This window comes from Diceros bicornis, chromosome 9, assembly GCF_020826845.1.
Source record: "Diceros bicornis minor isolate mBicDic1 chromosome 9, mDicBic1.mat.cur, whole genome shotgun sequence".
NCBI lineage: Eukaryota > Metazoa > Chordata > Mammalia > Perissodactyla > Rhinocerotidae > Diceros > Diceros bicornis.
In genome coordinates this window covers 27,827,626-27,852,072 of record NC_080748.1, presented here as the reverse complement: position 1 = coordinate 27,852,072, position 24,447 = coordinate 27,827,626, and the positions used below count along the sequence as shown (strand labels likewise).

At 36.4% G+C, this 24,447-nt stretch overlaps 1 protein-coding gene across 12 annotated transcripts in view; it reads right to left on the bottom strand.

Moving 5' to 3' along the window:
• Nucleotides 1-24,447, bottom strand: part of CAB39L (calcium binding protein 39 like) — a 156,075-nt gene that overhangs the window by 67,448 nt on the left and 64,180 nt on the right. For all 12 annotated transcript variants that reach the window (XM_058548151.1, XM_058548149.1, XM_058548146.1 and 9 more), the window contains 2 exons: nucleotides 12,933-13,074; nucleotides 10,020-10,184 (listed from right to left, as the gene is read on the bottom strand). In XM_058548151.1, the coding sequence (XP_058404134.1) occupies nucleotides 10,020-10,184; nucleotides 12,933-13,043 (276 nt within the window). In that variant the 5' untranslated portion in view covers nucleotides 13,044-13,074. The remainder of the gene's footprint in view (nucleotides 1-10,019; nucleotides 10,185-12,932; nucleotides 13,075-24,447) is intronic.

Sequence of the window (24,447 nt, the reverse complement as noted above, 5' to 3'; positions counted from 1 at the left end):
TATCTTGTAGGAGTTGAATTTTGCCAATCAATCTGGCCCAAACTCCTGGTTGCCTCTCAAATTTTGTGATTGTCCAAGCTGCCAAGCTGTTCTTAGTGGCTCCTAGTAGTTGAGGGTGTGCCAAGACCCATCAGTGACCCAAAGGGGAGGATTGCATTCAGCACCTACATGCAGTCTGATGAGAAGCTGGACCCTGAGGCACTAGCTGGGAAAGTATGCAGTCAAACCCCTTCTAAGGAGAAACTGGAGATGGCTTTTACTGCCTGCTCCTTCTTCACTGAGCCTGGGTGTATAGCTGTGGGGGATGCTCCATCTAAAAACTGCTTCTTTGTTTCATATAGTACTACAGGACTCATGAGTGCCAGCCCCATTGACTACCAGAGCTAGGTAATTTGGGGGCCCATCCCTCAGGTGGCAGCCATAAAAACTGAGGTACTAGATGTGTGGACAACCTCCTTCCAGGTAGATACTGCTGACTTGGTTTTACTCTTGAGCAAACCAGAGAAAGAAGGTAGGGGAAGTGCCCATCAGCTCTTTTGGGATCTTGGGAGGATCACATTCAGCACCTAGCTGCATGCTAATTAAAAATCGGACCCTCAGGCAGCAGCTCATAGAGTATGCACTCAAACCCCTTCCACGGAAAGACTGGGAGATGGACATTTTTGCCTGCTCCCTCTCTGCTAGCCCTGGAGAGATAGCTACAATGATGCTTGCATGCCCTTTAACAACTGCTTCTTTGTTTGCTATAGTCCTGTGGGTTTCGTGAATGCAAGCCCTGTTAGCTTTCAGAGATAGGTGATTTGGGGGCCCGCCCATCAGGTGGCAGCCTAAAAGTTGGGCCACTAGATATGTGGTCCCAAACTCTTTGCCCCTCAGGGAGAAGCTGGGAGTTGGGGGCTGTCTCCCAACTGTATGGCGCTGTGGTGGCAGTAGGGTTTATGGCAAGAGTGTGTCTCAGCCTTTCCTACCCATTTCGACATGGGTATTTTCTCAGTTGCCTGATGAGGAGTCACTCAGCTTGTTTGTGGATTTCTCTCAGAGGGAACTGCTCCCTGTGTAGCTGTATATCCAGTATGTCCATGGGAGGAGGGAAATTTAGGATTCTCCTATGTTGCTATCCCAGTGTGGAGTTCCAGTAAATTTTTAAATAACAAAATTCAATGCTGGTTCTCATACATTGTTGGTAAGGATATAAAGCAATCTAATAATAACTGACTGATGTGCTAGAATCCCACTTTGAGAAATGTAGCCTGAGGAAATAATCCTAAATAACAATCCTAAATACAGAGAAAACAGTTTCAGGCACAGAGATCTTTATCATAGCTGTGATAATAAAGAGTTAGAAACAATCAATATATCCAGAATTAGGCACGGGTAAATAAATTATGGTATGTCTAACTGGCAGAAATAAGAAACTGGAACAGCAAAATGTTGGCAATAATTAAATATAAGAAATATCTATAGCTATCCATTGCTTTCATTTTATTTCACAGAAAGAAATAAAAAGAAGGATAGAAATAAGGGATGAAGAGAGAGAAGTAAACAGCAGAGAAGAAAGGAAGGAAAAGGAGCCAGGGAGGAACAAGTATTTAGGCGGAAGAGACACAGAGAGATAAAGAACAGGCACACAGGAAAGTAAACTATATCTTCCCATAAGAAAAACACTGCAAAATCCAAATTTTAATAGAAATTAGGAGGTAAATCTTCATTTTAAAAGTGTATTTTAGAATCAGTCGTTTCTTATGGCTGAGTAGTATTCCATTGTGTATATATACCACATCTTCTTTATCCATTCGTCCCTTGATGGGCACCTAGGTTGCTTCCAAGTCTTGGCTATTGTGAATAACACTGCAATGAACACAGGGGTGCATGTACCTTTACAAATTGGTGTTTTCAAGTTCTTTGGGTAATTACCCAACAATGGAATAGCTGGATCATATGGTAGTTCTATCCTTGATTTTTTGAGGACTCTCCATACTGTTTTCCATAGTGGCTGCACCAGTTTGCACTCCCACCAGCAGTGTATGAGAGTTCCCTTCTCTCCACATCCTCTCCAACACATGTTGTTTCCTGTCTTGTTAATTATAGCCATTTGTGACAACATGGATGGACATTGAGGGTATTATGCAAAGTGAAATAAGTCAGAGGGAGAAGGTCAAATACCATATGATTTCCTTCATTAAGTAGTAGACAATAACAACAATAAACAAACACATAGGGACAAAGATTGGATTGGTACCAGAGGGGAAGGGGGGAGGGAGGAGCGTGAAAGGGATAATTCGGTACATGTGTGTGGTGATGGGTTGTAATTAGTATTTTGGTGGTGAACATGATGTAATCTATGCAGAAATAGAAGTATAATGATGTACACCTGAAATTTTTACAATGTTATAAACCAATGTTACTGTAATAAAAAATTAAAAAAAAAAAAGAATCAGTCGCTCTCACAATTTTAAAACACTAAAGAACGTTCATACTACATGAATTTCATTTACAGAGATGTTAAAAAATATATTTGCTGTATAAAGGAGGTATAGCTGTAAATATAAATGAATTTTGAAATGAAAGAAGTGGTCTGTTTTGTTCAAACCTTTCCAGACTCTAAAGTGTAATACTGCAGAATAAATATCAATCCTCTTTGAAATGTCATAAGATCGTGTTTTTCATACTTCCCAGTAAAATGTCACAAGAACATTTCCATACAGCATTCCAGTGAACAGCAGAAATGAAGCTCCACAGAACTCTATCCAACTTTTACACAGAGGAAAACATTCTTCTGGTTCATTAGCAAATGTGTGCAAAGGCAAAGGAAGCCCCCTGTGGATAATAAAAACAAGTTCTGCTACCAGGGGCAGCTTCCCAAAACCAAGAGAAGGAGAAGAATGAAAAGGATTAGAGAAAGTTTAAACAAGTACAAATGATGAATGATGGTCTCTACATTATATGTAACCTTTGTAAATATCCATTCATCACACTATATCTAACTGGAGTAAAACCTTAACTATTCAAAACCAATCTTCTGCAACCCTCAGGCTGCCAGATCTCAAGCTCTGGATCTACAAGTGGCCAGAAGAAATAAAAAAGAAAAAAACTCTAAAAGCATCTTTGATGATAATGAAGTAACATCTAAAAATGACCAAAAATGTCTGAAATTAGCCAGTAACTCTAAGATTACATATAATGTAACCGATCACATCTCAAATGTGAAGAAGCACTTTTGTTAGCTGGCAAATTCAAAAAAGATCAGCCCGATATAAGATGCTCAACGATTATTTGCTGAATGAATGATATATATGGAAGTACCAACTGGAATCAAATAAGAAAAGAGAAAAAGAGGGAAGACAGAAGTGATCAACAGTAGTCACAGCAATTAGAAGTAACTGCTAATAAAGAGCATCCTTCACTGATAACAGAAGTGAGAAAACGCAAATGAGAGAGTAAAAGAGGGCACAGATTGGAAAAGAAAACACCCACTTTAAAATTTCTGCCATTGACTTGTATACAGAATACATAAATAATTCTCAAAATTCAACAACCAAATAAAAACAGCAAAAGATCTGAACAGACCCTTCATAAAAGAAGAGATATGATGGCAAATAAACACATGACAACATGCTCAACCTCATTAGTCATTAGGGGAACGCAAATTAAAACCACAATAAGATACCACTAACACTTATTAGAAAGGCTAAAATTAAAAAACCAAAGCCGGGGGCTGGCCCCGTGGCTTAGTGGTTAAGTGCGTGTGCTCCGCTGCTGGCGGCCCGGGTTCGGATCCCGGGCGTGCACCGACGCACCGCTTGCCTGGCTATGCTGAGGCCGTGTCCCACATACAGCAACTAGAAGGATGTACAACTGTGACATACAACTATCTACTGGGGCTTTGGGGGAAAAATAAGTAAAAAATTAAAAAAAAAAAAAAACCAAAGCCAAAACAAACAAAAAACCCCAAGACTATCCAAAAATCCTACTCTTAGGTATTTATCCAAGTGAAATGAAAACCTACATCCACACACAAAAAACTATAAATGGTTACAGAGGTTTCATTTGTAATTGCTAAAAACTGGAAATTCCCTAAATACCTCTCAACTGGGGAATGGATAAATGATCTGTGGTACATCTGCGCAATGGACTATTACTCAGCAATAAAAAGGAACAAACTCCTGACACATGGCAACAACATGGATGAATCTCAAATACATTATACTAAGTGAAAGAAGCCAGACTCAAAAGGCTACATTCTGTGTGAGTTACATTTACATGTCTGCAAAGGCAGAAATACAGGAATAGAGGATAGATCAGTGGTTGCCAAAAGCTAGGGGTAGGAAAAAGAGCTGATTACAAAGGGGCGTGGGAGAATTTTGGGAGGTGATAGAATTGTTCTATATCACAGAACTGTGCAGGGGAGAATGTTACTATTTGTAAATTATACCTTAATTTTAAAAAATGAAAGTTAATTGTAGCCACGGAAGTCACAGACTTCTCTATTCTGCTCCTGTACGTGTTACCTTGGGCGAGGGGGGCAGGGAGAGTTGAGGTGGGTAGGGCAAATGTTTGTGAGGAATTTCAGTAGCAGAGCTAGATAGAGCAGTCTATGGGGGGCGAGGGTGGGGTGGGGTGGGGTGAGCGTTCGTTGCATGGATTAGCAAGGACTCTTTCCCAGAGGACTAAAATTCAAACTAAACTAATTTACAGATACTGAGAAAGCTTCAGAGAAACCAAGCACACGTTAGCAGAGAACTAATTGCTCTAAAAAATTTTTAAGTTCCAGAATCCTGCAGAAAAACTCTGGTCCTGCTTTGGTCAGATGTCCACTGCTGGCCAATCAGCTGTGTGTCGGGCAGGATGTCATGTTGCACAAAATGGTTCCTCTCACTGTAATCATGTGGGTGGGGAAGGAGGGAGCATTCCCCAGAAAGCAGAGGGGCAGACAAAATATTCTGTACATTATACGTGGCATGAGCAGTCTTCACCCTTACGGCAGATTACATTCCTTAAAAACCATGATAAGGTCAAACTAAAATGGTCATTGTCTTAATTTTTATAGGGGGAATACAAACAATTAACAGGCTATGCTTCTGATTAAGGACCAATACCATTTTTAATCACCCATAAATTACGTACCATTATAGGTATAAATGCTTCTAAAGTTTATATTCATTAGTTTTAAGGGGACAATAGGCTAACAATAACATAAAATCCTACTTAATATAATATAGTATTTCCCCACTCAAAATTGTAAATTCTTTAACTTAATTTGTCTAATGACAGGTGCAAAATATATAAACAACCAATCAGGATCAAGACCAAATAGAATCAATGCCTTACACACAAAGTAAGCATTTCAAATTGTCATATGCATGAAGTACAATCAAAGCTTGTATCTTAAAGCTTCATGATTTCTCATTTTTACAGTAATAAAACCAAAGGTTATAAGGACCACTTTAATCAGGGCCAGGGAAGAGAAAAGAATCTTTACAGGATAGAAATTTTCAAAAACTTAGGACCACAAAATGGCTTATTTTCCTGATTTTTTTTTTAACGTAGCAAGAAATAATCATTAGAGGTTAAATTAAAACAGTAGTAAGTTTTCTGCTTCTTTGAGCTGCTTTCTAATTCAGCCTGAACAGCTGACTTTGCATCCACCTTAGTTTTGCAAGGCACACCTGCCTTTAAAATGAATGCATCAACTCTTACATGCAATAAATTTTCATCCTTTGATCTCTTATCGCATTGTGTTTCAAAACATCAAAGAATCTAAAGCTGCGTCTTTAATATCAGCCAAACCTCAAAACACACAGCTCTGAGTTGGATCCTGAGCCTGCAAAATCAAAAGACTTGCAATCTTAGCCATAAGCTGAAGTGGTTCTTTTTTGTCAGCAATTTTAAGGCTTGAAGGATTAGATAAAAATTTATCGCTACAAAGTAATGAGATTTTCTTTTTAAACAATCTTAACCCAAAGGTCTGCCTCCTAACTAGCCCTTATTCATATAACAGCAGGATCCTCCAATACTTTCCTTACCCCAATGGACCACTCCCCTCTTGATTTCTGAAGGAGAAATGGGTTTGTCACCCAGATTCCTGAGTCAGTCCCTGCTACCCAATTTAAGGCAACGCCTTGGGCCACCATCACTGCTGTCAGCTCTGGATTTCAAATCCCTGCTCCCAGCTCCTCTCAACCCCTGTCCATTGTCTTGCCTCCTGCAACTAGTTATTTTCTCAATACCCTATTTATCCCAAGTGTGGAAAACTGCCACTTCTCCTTCACTCAACATAGACTATTATTACATAGTCCTTTTATTAAAGGTTTAAGGGTAAGAAATGGTAATTATAGCACAGTGCAGAAACAACTTCAAATTGAATCCTACTTATCACTATTATTAAAGGTTCCTTACCATTCCTGATCATCTTTTTCCTCAAGCCCCTTCCTCTCTCATGGTTCTGGAGCCTTCCCTCTCCCTCACTCCAAACCCTACCCCTATCTCTCTTCTATTTCCTGCTCCTAACAAATTTAGCCAAAGAGAGGGCATTCCTCAAATTTCTGTTACTTTACTCTACAAAGGGAATCTAAGCTCTTTTCTTTCAGTCTTTTCCTTCCAAACACTGCCTCGAGACCTCACCTTTCACAACTAACAAAAAAGCCCATCTAGGTGTCTTCTAAACAAAAGTTCACTTTTTTCTCTGTAAGGAATGTTCTGTCCTTTTAGGTTATCTGGCAAAAGCTGCAGCCCATCCCCAAAGTAATAATTTTTCTTTCTTGTTACAAAAACACATCAGAAATTTTATAGTCAAATGCCTATTGTACTCTTCAAAGAAGCCCCAGGAGAGGTTATTCACTTAATGAAATATTATCATCATTACTCTTGAATTATTTTCTACACAATTTACTAATTCTTTCAGAAAAGTGGCTTAATGCTGTGCCTCAAGACATCTTCCTTTGGTCCAATTCTGTTACCTCTGCTTCTCTCTCTCATTCTCATTCCTACATTCATTCAACCAACCAATGGACATGGCACTAGGTGTGGGAAACACCATCCTAGTACTCAAGATACTCTCAATCCAGAAGGCGCTGTACCCGTGCTACCTATGAACTAGGAGATGAGGAGGGTGGGGTTCTGTGTGATTAGACTGAGTTTTGAAGTTAGGAGGAATTTTATTAAGCTGTCACTGGCTTATATGGATACTTTAGGCTTGAGAAGGAAAGTTGCTGCCTGTACGCTGATCATTTATGCCTTCAGTCTAAAAAGATATATAGCACATTTCTCCAAGTAGGCTAACAATGCTAGTAATGCTGCCTCCTTCCTGAAAATAGTATGAGTATGTAGTTGGTAGAATGCTTAAAACCAAACTGTCCTAAATTTTAACTGTTTTTCATTCATTCATTCAACCAAGAAGTATTTATAGTATTTACTTTCTTTGGGCTTGAGAAGGACAGCTTCATCTACTGAATGTCACATTCATTTAAAATTATGTTCTGAGTATTGTGTTACATCAATTGAATGAACAAAGGCAAGAACTGTCTGGTCAATTATACCTCAATAAGGCTAGGGGAGAAAAAAGAACTATCTGCTAATATCACAATAACAGATCTTCACAATGATAGTTTTGAGCTATCAGTAAAAAAATTGTTATATCTAATATATTATTTTGGAGGAGAGGCAAGCATATAATGCATTTTATAAAGAAAATGTAAGGTAATCCACAAAAGTAATCTATTTAACTCTTTGCATTTGAAGAGTTAATCTTTAGCTACATGGAAAATTCAAATATTCAGAAAGATATTTCTTTTCTCCAGGGATTCCGGAGAGTAAAAGTTTACTCTACTTGATAATGTATAATTCAAGTTTTAGGCATTTGAATCTTAATCCCAAAACAATTTTTAAGTAAACATCTTCTGTAAATTTATTTATTTTCAGTATATCATGTAAAATAAGGGAAACTCACCTACGTGTTTCTTACTGTTCCACTTTTGTTGTCTAAGCCAATGCTGAACAAAGTTGTGAGGTACTCAAAGTTTCTCATTGGTGTACTCCTATCTCCCTGACTCCTGGAGAGCAATTTGAACCCATACTATTCTGTGGCTGCTCAAGGCTTCTCCAGATCATTGTACCTGACAACATCTTATCCCTGACTTATTCTTCAAAACATAACCATCCTTGGTCATATTCCCTCCAGCATCCAACTGCAAATTGGGCTAATGTCATAAACTAACTCAAGCTAACATATTAATTAATGATGATAATAGCTTAATATATTGCTGCTTTCAGGGAAATGTGCAAAAAAAATAAATGTATAGAAATATAATACTGTAATCCAAGAGCAGGGGCCGTTTTCCCTTTTACAGTCACTGACCAACTAAACCTCAAACTAAAATAATAAACAAAAAAACCAAACAAATGTCAAGAGTTATAACAAAAATAAACCAGCTTAAATTTAACTTTAGTTTGAGAAAGAGGAAATGAAACTATACTACGTTGTATTTTTATATAATTTGCACATGTATTTAGTGTTCTTTCATACGTATACATATTTTATTTAGTTTAATATTTAAAACAATGCTGTAAGTTTATATTATTCCCATTTTTTAGATGAGAAAATTTAGTCTCAAAGAAGTTATGTTACTGACTATAGAATGCCAGAGCAGGGACTCTAAACAATTCTAATCCCAAGTCAAGTGTTTCTCCATTATGCACAGCTTCTATAAATGTTCATAATATCTCATTTTAAACTAAATAAAAGAAACATGAAAGCATATAAACATAATGATAAAGCTACACTTTAATTCCACATATGGCCAGTTTAAAAGGGAAATGGGGAGTAAAATGGGGAGGGAGCGTAGGCAAGCCAGGCAAGAGAAAAAAGAAGGAAAAGAGATTATTGGGCAGAAAATGTCAGATACAGGAATAGATAAGGGAAGGAAAGAAAGAAAAAGACAAGTGCATCTGAAAGGAAGGAGGAGCTGAAGTCTGGGCTCTTTGGGGTCCTCACTGGTGCTTCCAGCCAACACACCTGGCTCCACATCTCCAGAGCAGTCTTGCTCTGCATTCCTCCTTCTTGGCTTGAAGCAGCCAAAAATTTTCCCCCATCTAAGCTGTCCAGAGAGCTCTGGCCCAGTATTTCCACAGGTCCCCAGAGCCCTGACCATACCTTGGTCTAACCACTGTAACTAGTTTTCCTTTTACCTCCTTAGTTACAAAACTAAAAGCAATTCACTTTAGAAATCTGCATTATCCTCTATCTCTGAGAATTAATGGAGACTTAAGCAATGACCCGATAGCAACAAAAGCCTGATAGTAGCAACAAAACAATAAACAAATCAAAACCAAGACTTCCACCATTGAAATAGCCAATGCCCAAACTTGCCTAATGTACACATTTTTCACTGAAAAATCACTGTTCTAAGTTAGATATACTATACATAATAAAACACCTACACATATTCACCACTTATGTTTCTAGGTTTTTGTTTTATTTAATTTATTATTTAGATAAATTAAGTATAATTGCTTTCAAAATGAGACAAATATCCTATATTACTAGCCTTTAACAAACTTTTTAAATCATTGGTATAATATTTTAATTGAAAGAACAGGCTTGAGAGACACTGAGTTTGAATCCCAGCTTAGGCTCTTAGTAACTGAGTGCCTTTGGGCAAATTACTTAATATCTTTGAACTTTAGGTTCTTCATCTATGAAACGGGGCTAATAATATAGTACCAATCACATAGGTTATTTTAAGAATTAAATGAGTTGAGTGCTTACAACCGTACAACATGTAGTAAGAATTTAACAAATGTTATTATTATTATTATTATTAGCTACTAACTTTGCTACCTCGCTGCACAAAACTTAACTATAGTATACCTTTTTGCTCTTCTAAAAAAAGATTAAAGTGATTTTAGATGTTTTAGAAAAAACTAAATTTTTAAATAATCAGTAATAAAAAATTAAAGTCAAATACTGATAGTTATATATACTAAAATCAAAAAGCAGAGATGTCCTTTTACAGATAGTTTACCTCAAAGTCTATCAACTGTAGGTCAGCTATCAGTGTCACCAGCAGCCCACTATTGTAGAGTTCTTGTGCCAGCTGAGCCACAACTTCCGTTGGGGGTTCCTTGTCATTTGCACCACACAGAATTTCTTTCATTGCTTGCAGTGATTTCGACACTTCTTCTGAAGTCTAGTGACCAAAAAGTATGCTAATAGTTAAGAACAATAAAAATTTTCAGGCTATAAACAAACAAAAACCACTTCTTGGGCCCTGATTATTTATGATCAAAGAACACTGTACAGTTACAAACAAACAAAAACATTTAGTAGGCACAGCTTTTTTATTTTAGAAAATGTTACTACAATTTATTTATATAAAAAAGATTTCTAGTATTTCTACTTAGTCAACATAATTGAAACAATCTTCCTTTAAACCATACTCAGACACAGCCAACTTTGCTAGTAATTAACTATAAAAATAACTCTTGAAAATTACATTTGACTCCATTTTGAAGACTTATCAGTAGCTACTAGTATTTACTTAAAGCATTTGTTAAGGTTTTTCAACAAATCCCTATTCTGTTTTTTAATGGACTAGGTATAAAATCATAAGTTGCCAAAACCCATAAACTTTGTCAATCCACTTACCCCTCACACATAATCATTATCTTTTTTGCTGTCTATGAAACTTCCAAAAAAACCCCACCTCATTGCATTTTAAAGAATAATAGGAAAATCCATAGAAGTAGAAAGTAGATTAGTGGGTGCTAGGGCCTGGAGAGGGGAGAATGAGGAATGACTGCTAATAGGTACAGGGTTATATGATATGTGAATCACACTCAATAAAAATTTTTGAAAAATTAATACAGGTGAGGATAGGAGAACAGGCCAATTAGTTAATTTGATTTGCTAAATATTTTTAAAGAAACGCAGTTCTATTACTTTCAAGTAAAGTACTCTAATCATTATAACTGAAAAAGGGAATAAGGCAAAATAAATAAAAATAATTCATAGTAGCATGACATTACTTTAAAAAATAATTTCCAGATACATTTTATGATCTGATCGAAGCAATCCTTAATTTATTGAAGGTTAGAAGCTGGGGCCCACCCCGTGGCATAGCAGTTAAGTGGGCGTGCTCAGCTGCTGGCTGCCCGGGTTCAGATCCTGGGCGCACACCGACGCACCACTTGTCAGGCCATGCTGTAGTGGAGTCCCATATAAAGTGGAGGAAGATGGGCACGAATGTTAGCCCAGGGCCAGTCTTCCTCAGGAAGAAAAAAAAAAAGAGGAGGAGGATTGGCATGGATGTTAGCTCAGGGCTGATCTTCCTCACACACACACAAAAAAACAAATAAAGGTTGTAAGTTTCTTAAATTATGAGATATATCCACAGAAGAGTACCTTAAACATATATATAAAGAGTAATTATAATGCAAACACCTGTGTGACCATAATGTAGGGCAAGAAATAGAACATTTTTGGTACACCAGAAGACACCTGAATGCCCCCTTTTCAGGCTAGAAGTAAATACTTTCATGTCTTTGATGACAATCATTTATTTACTTTTCTTTACACTTTTCTCACTTACGCTTGCATCCTCAAACAATACAGTTCAGTTCTGCTGATTTGGAACAGCATTTGTATGTACCCTTTTATGACTTGCTTCTTTCTCTCAACACCATATTCACCCATGCTGCTGCATGTAGGCAGCAGTTCTCTAATTTTCTTTGCTCTATAGTATTCCATTGATGGCTAGACCACAACTTCCTGATCAGTTCTACCATTGATGGACATTTGGGTTGTTTCTATTGAAGGGTTATTGTGAACAACAATGTTATGAACATTCTTGTACATGCATCCTGGTGCACATTTGCAAGAACATCTCTAGAGTTTATACCTAGGAGCAGAACTGCAGGGTTTCAGAACATGCATATCTTCACATTTCAGATAATATACCAAACTGGTTTCCAAACACCAATTTATGCTTTATTACTCACAGTGAATGAAAGTTCTTTTTGCTCTCCATACTTGTCAACCGTTAATACTACCAGATATTTTTCCTTTTTGCCAAGATAGTACGTGTGTAATACGAATTTATTGTGGTTTTAATTGGCCTTTTCCTGATTACTAATGAAAATGAGTATCTCTTTACGTTTTTCTCTTTTTTCTCTTTTGTCATTTAGATTCACTTTTTTAAATTTTTTATTTCTGGTGAGGAAAATTAGCCCTGAGCTAACATCTATTGCCAACCCTCCTCTTTTTGCTGAAGAAGATTGGCCCTGAGCTAGCATCTGTGCCCATCTTCCTCTACTTTATATGGGACGCCGCCACAGCATGGCTTGATAAGCGGTGCGTAGGTCCATGCCCGGAATCAGAACCTGCGAACCCTGGGCTGCCGAAGCGGAGTGTGCAAACCCAACCACTATGCCACCAGTCTGACCCCTAGATTTACTTTTATGAAGGTCATTTCTTCTTTCTACTTGGGCCAATATTTGGTTCAATATTACAAAGTTCACTAGAATTTAAAATATATTTTTACATCCTTATAAGAATACAAGATTGTACCATACACTGGGACAGAAAGATACTATGAACTCAAGGGTATTAACTTTATAGATATTGTGAATCTTGCCATAAACTAACACTTTAGAGAGAAATCCAATATGTAGGATTCAACATCCCTTTGAAGGAATAACTAAAATACTAAAAAGGCCTTCCTATGAGGAAGCCTTACTTGGTAAGATCTTAAAATAATGCTAAAATGAGGTTGCACTGTAGCAATTATCAGTTGCATAAAATCTGAAATCAATATAAATGTGTTTATAGGAACTCTATGTGCACATAACAGACCCATCTGGGACTCTAAGCTTTTATGCTGTTTTTTGGTCTTGGAATACATGTATTTTAATGATAATGTTATTGTTTTAGCACATACCTTGTCTGTCTTTTTGTCTTGCTTTTCCAAAATGGCCATGTTGTCTTTCAGAGTTTTCACAATTTCTGCTGGATTTTTGTGTGATTTACTAAACAAAGGCATTTTTTTCATCTATAGAAATCTCTTCTTCCAATATGGAATGCTAAAAACAAACAAACATCATGAATTTAACTCAATGTGATTAAACTGTTATATCAAAATGCTTTATAAGTTTTCAATAACCTCAGTTCAGTAATTTGAAACATTAAAATCAATCAGACGAAAATAGGTTTCATCAAGTTTTATACCAAATTTAAATACATATAAAATATTTTAAGGAAGATATTTTAAAAATTTTACTTAAAAGTTTTCACTCGGGCCAGCCCCGTGGCTTAGCAGTTAAGTGTGCGCGCTCCGCTACTGGCGGCCCAGGTTCGGATCCTGGGCGCGCACCGACACACCACTTCTCCGGCCATGCTGAGGCCGCGTCCCACATACAGCAACTAGAGGGATGTGCAACTATGACGTACAACTATCTACTGGGGCTTTGGGGAAAAAAAGGAGGAGGATTGGCAATAGATGTTAGCTCAGAGCCGGTCTTCCTCAGCAAAAAGAGGAGGATTAGCATGGATGTTAGCTCAGGGCTGATCTTCCTCACAAAAAAAAAAAAAAAGTTTTTACTCAAAGTTTAAAATCTTTCCTGCAATAGAAACACAAAGATTATGCAAGAATGGAAAAGGAGTACTTTTCAAAAATAAGCCTATGTTTATTTATTTATTTATTTATTTATTTTTAATTACAATCAAAAATATATTTAAAAAAGAAAAGAAACATGTACACTTTATTTGGTTGTGACAGGCTTTTTTAAGCCTATATTTAAAACGAGATATTTGACTAAGGAGAGTAATGATGATAATGATGATAATAATAGATAAAATAAAACATGAAAAACAAAAGGGGGGTTAGGACCCACATACTGCGGTACAACAATATTTAAAAGCATACTACACCATAGCAATCACAAAATTGCAATGTAAAATTATTTCAAATCTGTTCTTTATTTGCTCTTTAAATTTTCAGCTAGCCATACTCACTGATAAAATGAAGACTATCATGGTGGATGGTGAGGAGGGTGGGGAAAAGAAGTTTCAATTCTTGCTTTTGAGAACAATTATTTACATAGAACAGAAAAAGCCAAATACGGCTGTCATTGCCCTATTTATATAAAAAATAATAGAGAAAAAATCTTATAACTGAAGGCTCCAGTTAGTAGAGGTATATTCATTTACTTTACATTTATTTGAAAAAATATTTCAAACATTATAGAAATATGATGTAATAAATCAAAGGTTCCCATTAACCAATTACCCAGAGATGACAACTATTATCAACTTGGTAGATAGTCCTCCCAAATTTTTTCTAGACATACAAAAATAAATATATTTTAAAGCAAAAATAGAATACTAAACATAGTATTTTGTAACTTCTTCTCACTTTTTATATCTTGAATATCATTCTGTGAGTGTATGTTTAGTTCTACTACAATATTTTTTACAGTAATATAGCATTCCATTATACAGATACATTACATGATTATTATTGTTTGCAATTTCTTATTAAATTATTATAAAAGTTATGTTACCAAGACCCTATTGATGTACTTTTGGGCTAATTCCATTTTTCCTAATATTTTTCTTATTAACAATGATGCAATTAATCAATGAAGAATATTACACACAAACGTGCATACACAAACATATACACCAGTTGACAGCAGGACTCTAACCAGCTATTCCTATAGTATAACCTTGGTTATGGTTCTAAATCCCTCATCTCCCTATATTCCTACTTCCCAAATCTGGTTCCCTAGGATTTCTGTCAGATCTGTGAGTTACCTTATATCGTTCTAATAAATGCCTTCAGTATTTGTTGTTTGTGATCAAGAATTCCATTGGGATACATATACGTTATGAAGTAGAAATCAAAACTGTTAGTGTGAATTTTGATGATAAAACAGAAGACTTAAGGCCAGCCCAGTGGCGTAGTGGTTAAGTTTGTGTGCTCTGCTTTGGAGGCCCAGGGTCACAAGTGCAGATCCTGGGCGTAGACCTACCCATTGCTTATCAAGCCATGCTGTGGCAGGTGTCTCACATACAAAACAAGTGGAGGAAGATGGGTAGGGATGTTAGCCCAGGGCCAATCTTCCTCAGCAAAAAGAGGAGGACTGGCAACGGATGTTAGCTCAGGGGTAATCTTCCTCACCAAAAAAAAAAACAAAAAAAAAACCTAGAAGACTTAAAAAACATTCCCTATTTTCAGTAGAGATGCTGTTTTTGGTACGGATGCCTCAAGTCCCCAATGTGGGGAGGGTAAGTGTGATGGGAACTTGTCCACTCTCAGGGTGTGGATAAGTTTGAACAGCATATTAAGGGATACCAGTCAGCCTTTAAAGCAGATACTGAAAGTTGACAGAGTATTCAAAGGCAAAGTACATGAAGACCACACTGTGATTCTCAGAGGGTGGTGTCAGGAACAAAAAAAGAGAGCACTGGAAGAACATTGTGTCTGGTTCCTTTATAAAACTCAAGAATAAAATCATAAGGATGTACTAGGTTTTTCTTTAATAACCAGCCCTACACATAAATAAATAAAGGTAGAGTGTATTTAAAAGTTTCTGTAGTGTGGAGGTGGGGTGGGTGCTGAAACAATCACTGATCATTGCGCAGAGCAAGCAGTCTGTTGCTTCCTACCTGGGTGATCTTGGGCACAGTATGGGATCTCTCTAAGGCTCTGTGTTATCTGTAAATGGGGATGATAACACCTCCCTCTCAGGGTTGTTTTGAGGATTAAAGCTATGAAGAGCACCTTGCACAGGCCTTGTATAGGTGAGGTACTCTATGTTTAGGTGCTATTATTACAAAAAGTTCCATGACATAATTAATGAATTATTGCACTAAACAGTAAGGCATAGGAATTGAGATACGATTTTGTCTTAATTAAGTGTCCTAGACACTTCTGGCTCCTGGAGTCACTCATACATCTTTTGTTTCAAAAAAAATAAAAATTTATTCTTTGAATTTTGAATTTTAAATACTCAATATTCAAATATTTAGCATTAAAACTGTTTTTTTTTTTAAAAAGGCTGAATGCATTTGTGTAATTGTTCTCTTTCTCTATGTAGTTCTACTGCACTAAGAGTTCACTGTACGAATTTCAACTAAATACTCCCTGACATCAAAACAGAGTACAAATTATGATAAGGAATCACATATATGATACGACATGATTTTTGTCCATTACCTATTGCTCTGCTCAGTTCTCACTGTATCAAGCTAATTCTCATGCCAACTTTGCTGAAATTATAAATGTTTTCAGGACTTCCATGTTAACATTGTAGTTAGCCAGCATTTCCTAATTTACTGTCTCCCAATTTTTCATTTGCCTGTTGGTTTATTTCTTCATTCACTTACTCATTGAACAAACAATCTGAGTAAGTACTAAGCACAGGCACCTTGCTAAGTACTAGGGATAGAGCCATGAGTAAGAAAAACACAATCCCTGCTCTTTGGAGATTATTATTAAGTGGAGAAAGCAAACATTTTAGGGGCAATAAAATTATGTAACAGAAGGAAATAACACACAGTATATATGCCTCTTAATACAGCATTCCCTTTTTCGAATTTATTATTTTCATATTTTAAATGTATCTATTTACATAATAACTATAAAATTAGTTTAGTAATGTTCTAAAATTTCATAAGATCATTCTTCAATTCTGCAATCCATATTTTGAGGGGAATCAAAATCTGTATTCTCAAACTACGCAGTTCCAGGCCCCAAATCCCCTACAAATTAGGGTGAAACTCTCCTGCCTGCTCTGTTCTCCTCAGACCAAGACAACCCTACCCCATACCCAAACTGAACACCTCCCCCCACCACCCTCAAACTTGGGGCTGCCCTTCCTACTACTCTCTGGGCAACTGTGCTGGTCACTCATGTGCATCCACCCCAATCACATCATTCAACCCACCAGTCATAAGAAATGAGCCAACTGGCACTCCACGCTACCTGTTCAACAACCACAAAGTCTAGTTCTGAGTTGGTAACTGATCTACTATAATTTATTTATTTTTATTTTTTTATTTTTTTAAAGATTTTATTTATTCATTTTTTTCCCCCCAAAGCCCCAGTAGATAGCTGTATGTCATAGGTTCACATCCTTCTAGTTGCTGTACGTGGGACTCGGCCTTGGGTTGGACGGAGAAGTGGTGCCTTGGGGCGTGCCCGGGATCCCAACCCGGGCCGCCAGCATCAGAGCGCGCGCACTTAACCGCTAAGCCACGGAGCCGGCCCAAAGTGGACTTTTTTTTTTTTTTTTTTTTGTGAGGAGATCAGCCCTGTGCTAACATCCGCCAATCCTCCTCTTTTTTTGCCGAGGAAGACGGCCCTGGGCTAACATCCGTGCCCATCCTCCTCCACTGTATATGGGTCGCCGCCACAGCATGGCTTGCCAAGCAGTGCGTCGGTGCGCGCCCGGGATCCGAACCAGCGAACCCCGGGCCGCCGCAGCGGAGCGCGCGCACCCAACCGCTTGCGCCACCGGGCCGGCCCTGATCTACTATAATTTAAAGTTATCACCCTCGTCTGAGTGTCTTTGTTCTATTTATAAAAAGAAAGTTTGGGTTTTTTTTAACTTAACTAAATAACTGTGAATTCACCTAGTCATATCATTTAACTCATATTTTCCATTTTCATGAACATATCAAGAAAAATTTTGTCAAATGTTTTGGGAAAGTCCAGATACATTGTATTTATTTGTCAATTCCAGTTTAGTTACTTTATTTTTTTTACACCCCCATGACATTTATTTTATAACAGGAAGTTTGTAGCTTTTGATCCCCCTTCCACCCCTTTCATCCACCCCCCAATCCCTGCCTCCGGCAACTACCAATCTGTTCTCTGTATCTATGAGCTTATTACTATTTGCTTTTTAGATTCCCCATATAAGTGAGATCATACAGTATTTGTCTTTCTCTGTCTGGCTTATTTCACTTAGCATAATGCCTTCGAGGTCCATCCATGTTGTCGCAAATGGCAAGATTTCATTCCTTTTATGACTGAATAATATTCCATTATATATATATACACCACATCTTCTGTATCCATTCATCCATTGATGAATACTTAGATTGTTCCCATGTCTTGGCTATTGTAAATAATGCTGCAATGAACATGGGGGTGCGTATATCTTTTCGAAGTATTGTTTTGGTTTTCTTCAGATAAATATCCAGAAGTGAAATTGCTGGATCATATGGCAGTTCTGTTTTTAAATTTTTGAGGAACCTCCGTTCTGTAAGATGGGGGTTCTTAAAGAAAGAGAACCATATTTTGAAATTAGATAGGCCATATATAGGGAGCTCTCAGTTATTCATCGATGGTCCATATCCATTCTGAGTCTTTAACTCCTAGTATTCAACATGGCCAAAGACAAAGTGCATACGACGGAGGCAAAAGGAATGGAGAAGTCCTGAAAATGGTGCTTTGCAGGGATAAAGTGGTAGTAGTAATTTTTCCATAAAGTCTACCTCAGAGTCTTTAGAACACACATTAGCAAGCACAGGAGAAGATGTCATGTTAAGTCCAACAGACTGACATTAGATGAATGCCTCCTGGGCACTGAAAACTGTGTTGGGGCCATGCACATCAATCTGCCCTCTAGCGTTAGTGCTGACAGCGGGCCATGCAGCACACAAATGCCAGTGGACTGACACTGGCCCTGTTGTACTCCTCCACTTTGAAAAGAGAGCAAACAGAATAAACAACAAGTAACATAGGTTCTATTTAAAGAAAAAAAAAAAGCAGCACAAGAAAAGGGGAGAAATGCCCTTGGACATGGACAGGAAAGGTTGCTTCCAAAATTAATTCTCTGTAGGAGATATAACAGACATAACTGGAAAAAAGAAAAAGAAAAAGACTTAGACAAAATGAGAGCTGGCCAAGATAAAAGATCAAAAACACATACACACGTATACAGATATGCCCCATATGCAGCATGGTAATCCAAATCTGCAGAAAGCGGAAATGACCCCACAGAAAACTGATTGAGGACAACTGAAAAGGACAAAATTAGTCTACAGTTACTCATTCAAAAACTATTTACTGAGCACCTGTAATGTGCCAGGCACTAAACTAGGAAATGCAAAATGAATATGCCTCAGAGGGCTCACAATGTAGTGGCAAACACAGACACACAAAAGATTTTGCCAGAATGTAAAAAAAGGTCAAAGAAACTAAAATGATGGAGAAAAGATACTAAGTGTGTGTGTATGTGTGTGTGTATATATATATATGTTTATTATAGAGCTATGGAGAAGATAAAGTACTATCCTATAAAAAGGTACTACAACAATGGGGGGAAGTGGAGGAAGCCAACAAGAACAATAAAAGGAACTAAAAAACGGAGCAGAAGCACAAAGATATAACAGCTTAAGCAGAAAAAAGATCTAAATCTGGTCATTTAAAGGATTTTTCCAGTTGAGATTAATGATGAGACCCCAAATTCAGTGTCCTGTGGCTATTAAAAGAAACAAACATTCTTCCCTCAAAGCACTTTCCTACAAAGTGAACTTAACAAAAAAAAAGGATAAAAATCAAGTTCTCTTTGGAGTTCTATAAAACCGAATGTCATAAGACCATGGAGAAAATCTACAGAGTTCTAAAAGGAAAGTCTCTAACCTCATAATTAAATCTTTAGCCAACATATTTATGTGTGAACAGACTGTGTATGCTTACTAAAAATTTTACAAAAAGATGAGATGGAATCAAGCCCACAAGAGTTCCACAAAATAAATGCTAAAAATCAGCAACAGTTCTTGAAAGGGAGCCTTGATATTGTTGGCAGGACATGTGAGAGGGTCAGAATCTAGAATTATAATCCATTCATATGGGAATAAAAATAAATAAGAATTCAATTAAACAAGTTAAAAAGGAACCTGCCCCAAAAATCTCCAATAAAAGAAGGATAGAAAATAATAACAATAGAAGTAGAATTAACTGAATCAGAAAAGAAAAAGAAAAGCTCTGGTAGCTATTTGGCCTCTTCTAGCGATAGACCTGTCTGCTTCCTTTCCTACCTCACTCTACCAGAAGGATGGGAACATGACACAGGTGTGGCCAGAGTACTTCTTCCACTGCCCTGGCTACAGCAATTGACTCACAAATGGATTGTCACACCATCATGCTAATCAAAATGTTTCAACAGGACTTTTCCCTCTAGATATTTTAATTTAGTTTAAATAAAATATTTGGGGTATTCAGAAGAAGAAAGAGAGAACAATGTAATAAATTCGTGTATATGTACTGCCCAGATTAAAATAAAAAAAAACAACTGAAGTAATCAACCCCCTTGGTACATCTCTCTGATCCCATTCCCCTCCGGCTCATACTGGGCCTATCATTTATCCATCCTCTACATTTTTCACACTTTTACTAACATTTATAGATAACATAATATTGTTGTGTACACTTTAAAGCTTTACAGAAATGGTATCATACCATAAGCTCCTTTTTTCCTCGCTCAACACTATGTTTATGAGATTTACTCGTGTTGATACATTAATCTCTAGTTTATTCATCTTACCTGCTGTATAGCATCCTACTGTATGACTATACCACAATTTATTTACCAATTCTCCGAGTTCTAATTGTTTTCAATTGTTTATTACAAACATGATTGTAATACAGATTCTTTTGCAGGTCTACTGGTACATTTGTACAAGAACTTCTCCAGGGCACTGGTTTCAACTTTTTTTATAGTGACTTGTAGTAAGAAATGCATGTTACATTATGACCCAGAACAAAGGAATGTATAAATGATTGTATAATTGTTTCATGAAACAATACCTGCCCTCTGGATATTTTCCATTCTACCTGTTCAACCCTACATCATTAAAAAAAAAGTGCTGATCATTATCCATTAAATTGATTTCACTACCTGCTAGTGAGTTTAGACAAACTAAAGTCTAAAAAAACACTGTTCTAAAGTGGATTCAAAGGGCACAAACGGTATGCTCATCTTCACCAGACACGGCCACATTGCTTGCCTAAGGTGTTATACTAATTTCTACTCTCACTGCAGTGTATAAGTCCCAGCTGTGCTCCATCTTTCCCAACAGTTGGAACTGTCAGAATTCAAAATTTTTGCCAACATGACAGTTGTAAAAGGTTACCCCATTATTATTTTAATTTGTATTTCTCACATTACTAACAAGAATGGGCACTTTTTCATATACTTATTGGCTTTTAAACTTTCTTTTTCTGTAAATTTCCTATTTCTCTACTTTGCCCATTTCTTTAGGTAGTTGAAGAAAGCCATACTAGCTACCAATGCTAATTAATATAGTCCCTTGCTTAAAAATATAAATCACAATTAAGAATCACCAGGCATTTGAGGAAAATAAAGAAAATGAAAGAGAAATATAAAGATAAACAAAGAGAGCAAACCCCTGGGAGAAGGGGAGAGGAAAGGCATTAAAACAAGAAACTAGAAAAAATATATATTTACTTAATATTCCTCCCCAAATATGACATGCTGCTATTGTGTCCATAAAATAAGAACAGGCTGCTGAGACAAAAAAGTAAACAGTGAATGAGAAAATATTCTTAGAAGTAAAAGCATGCACAACTAAATAAAAAATGCAGTAGAACAGCAGCTGACTGGTAGAATGGTATAGAATTGAAAAACAAATTAGCAATTTGAAGACCAAGCCATGGAAATCTGGAATGTTGAGAAAAACACGAATAAATACAAAAAAGAATCTATTCAGAGAAATACACAGGACAGATCTGAAGAGCCAGTATTGACTGAATAGGAGTTATTAAAGAAAAAAACAAAGATAACTGACAAAAAGAGAATAACAAATAAATCAACAAAGAAAAAAAAAAGAAAATTTCCTGAGCTAAACAAAGGCATATGTCTTCAGATTTACATAAACTAACGGCTATACAGGGGGAATGCAGAAAGGTCCACTCCAAGAACATTCTAAAATTTCTGAATCCTAAGACTAAAGAGGAATCCTACAAATCCCCTTCCATAGAGTGGGGAAATCCAGAGTAGCAGCTAGGAACCAGATTCTAAGAGAAGAAAGGACTTTTAACTTGACATCAAATGTTAGAAAACAGTGAAACACTATTTACGTAGTTTCTAGGGGAAAAGACTTTTAATCTAGAATTCTATACTCAGTCAAACTATTATGCATGTGTGAGGGCAAAGTAAAATTATCTAAGGATGTAGATGGAGAAGCAGTGGAGGAAGCACAAGAGGGAGAAGAAACAAGAAAATGAGAAAATAGTTGAAAAAGATATGCAGTTGGGGGGCCAGCCCAGTGGCGCTAGTGGTTCAGTGCACGTGCTCTGCTGCAGCGGCCCACTGTTCGCCGGTTCGGATCCCGGGCGCGCACCAACGCACTGCTTGTCAAGCCATGCTGTGGCGGCGTCCCATATAAAGTAGAGGAAGATGGGTATGGATGTTAGCCCAGGGCCAGTCTTCCTCAGCAAAAAAAAAAAAAAAAAAAGGAGGATTGGCAGATGTTAGCTCAGGGCCGATCTTCCTCACCAAAAAAAAAAAAAAAGATATGCAGTTGGATGAAGAAACCAATAAAATTTATAGTTAAGTCTAAATGAAGGCCGACAATGTATCTGTGAAGCTGAATATAATTATTAAAAAAGTATTCCTAAAGTATTTTGATAGAGGCAAAGCGTAACAAAAAATAACAACAACACTAACCTAGAAAAATAAAAATAAGTAAAATTCTTTTAATACACTTTGTACTTTGTTCAAGGAACAATAACAGAAGTAGGAGGTAGAACTTTCAACTACCAGAAGGGGGACAAAAGGAACAAAAATAATTTGACCTAATCAGCTAGAATCAAGAATGGAAAGAAAAAGAAAAAAATAAGCAAATAGTAAATAGAGAATACAAAACAATATGGAAGGAATAAGAGCAAACATTAGCAATTACAATACATACAAATGTGTTAAATTCTACTACAAAAAATCACAACTCAAATTGGGTTAGTGTGCATGCATGTGCACACACACACAATTCAGCTATAAATTCTGCAAGGGACACAACTAAAACAAAATAACACAAAAATGTTGAGAATAAAGAGATGTATAAACATATACCAAGCAATATTACAACATGAATATGAGACAACACAGAACTCAAGATAATTAAATTATATATAAGTGTGTGTGTAGGGGGGTAGAGATTATATATATATATATTATGTAAATATTGTATGTATCTAATTTTTATTGTGAACAGGACATATATATATATAGATTACATATATATAATATATAATAAATATATATGTCAATTACTTTTACAAACTAAATAACATTTTAGGTATGTTGGGTAAAATAAAGATTATATTATCTATCTATTTTTATTTTGTGACCTTGATTTTCTCTGCTAAGTAGAAGAGAAGATGAAGAAGAGGAGTATGGTAGGGACTTTAAAGAAAGAGACAGAAGTTGAGAATAGCTACTATTAGAAATGGGAACAGGAGTTACTAGGGAAGTGATCTAAATTATTTTCAGTTTAAATATGTTCAATGTAGATTCTAAATACAATTCTTGTCAATAAAATCAAAGGCTATGTTTACAGAATAATGGACCAAATCAGATTATTTAACATTAGGAAATTGGTGAATATAATTAATTATATCAATAAGTCAAATAAAAATTGTTTCAGTTGATGATAAAAAGGCATCCAATAAAATTAAAATCTATAGAGATACATAAATCTCAGCTCAATCGAAAAAAATATCATTGTTAATGAAGGCATTCTCACTAAAAAGAGGTAAAAAACAAGGACCATGACTATCACACTATCATTATTATATGTGCTGGTCAGTGCATTAAAATATAAAACAAATTAACAGTACAAAATTTGGGAAGGATGTGACAAAATTGCAATTCACAGACAATATGATTATATACATCATAAACCTAAGATGAACAACTAAAAAAATTCTGGAGTTAATAGGAGTTGAGAAAAGTAGTCAAATACATGATAAATATACATAAACTACTAGCTTTCATACATAAGCAATAACCAGTAAGAAAATATAATGAAAAACATATCCGATTCATACTGATAACGACATACACACAATATCTACACCAGAGCTAAACTTGAAAAATCTACAAAACTTTAATTTAAAAATATTAAATATAAAAATACATAATTATAGCATATTTAAAACTCACATAACCAACACATACCCAGCAAATAACTAGTAACCAGAATATCTAAAGAATTCTCAAAACTCAACAGTAATATAACCAATAACCCAATTAGAAAATGGGCAAAAGACATAAACAGACATTTCACTGAAAATGATATACAGATGGCAAATAACCACATGAAAAGTTGTTCAACATCATTAGCCATTGCAGAAATGCAAATTAAAACCACAATGAGGGGCCGGCCCACGGCCTAGTGGTTAAATTCTTCTTCAGCAGCCC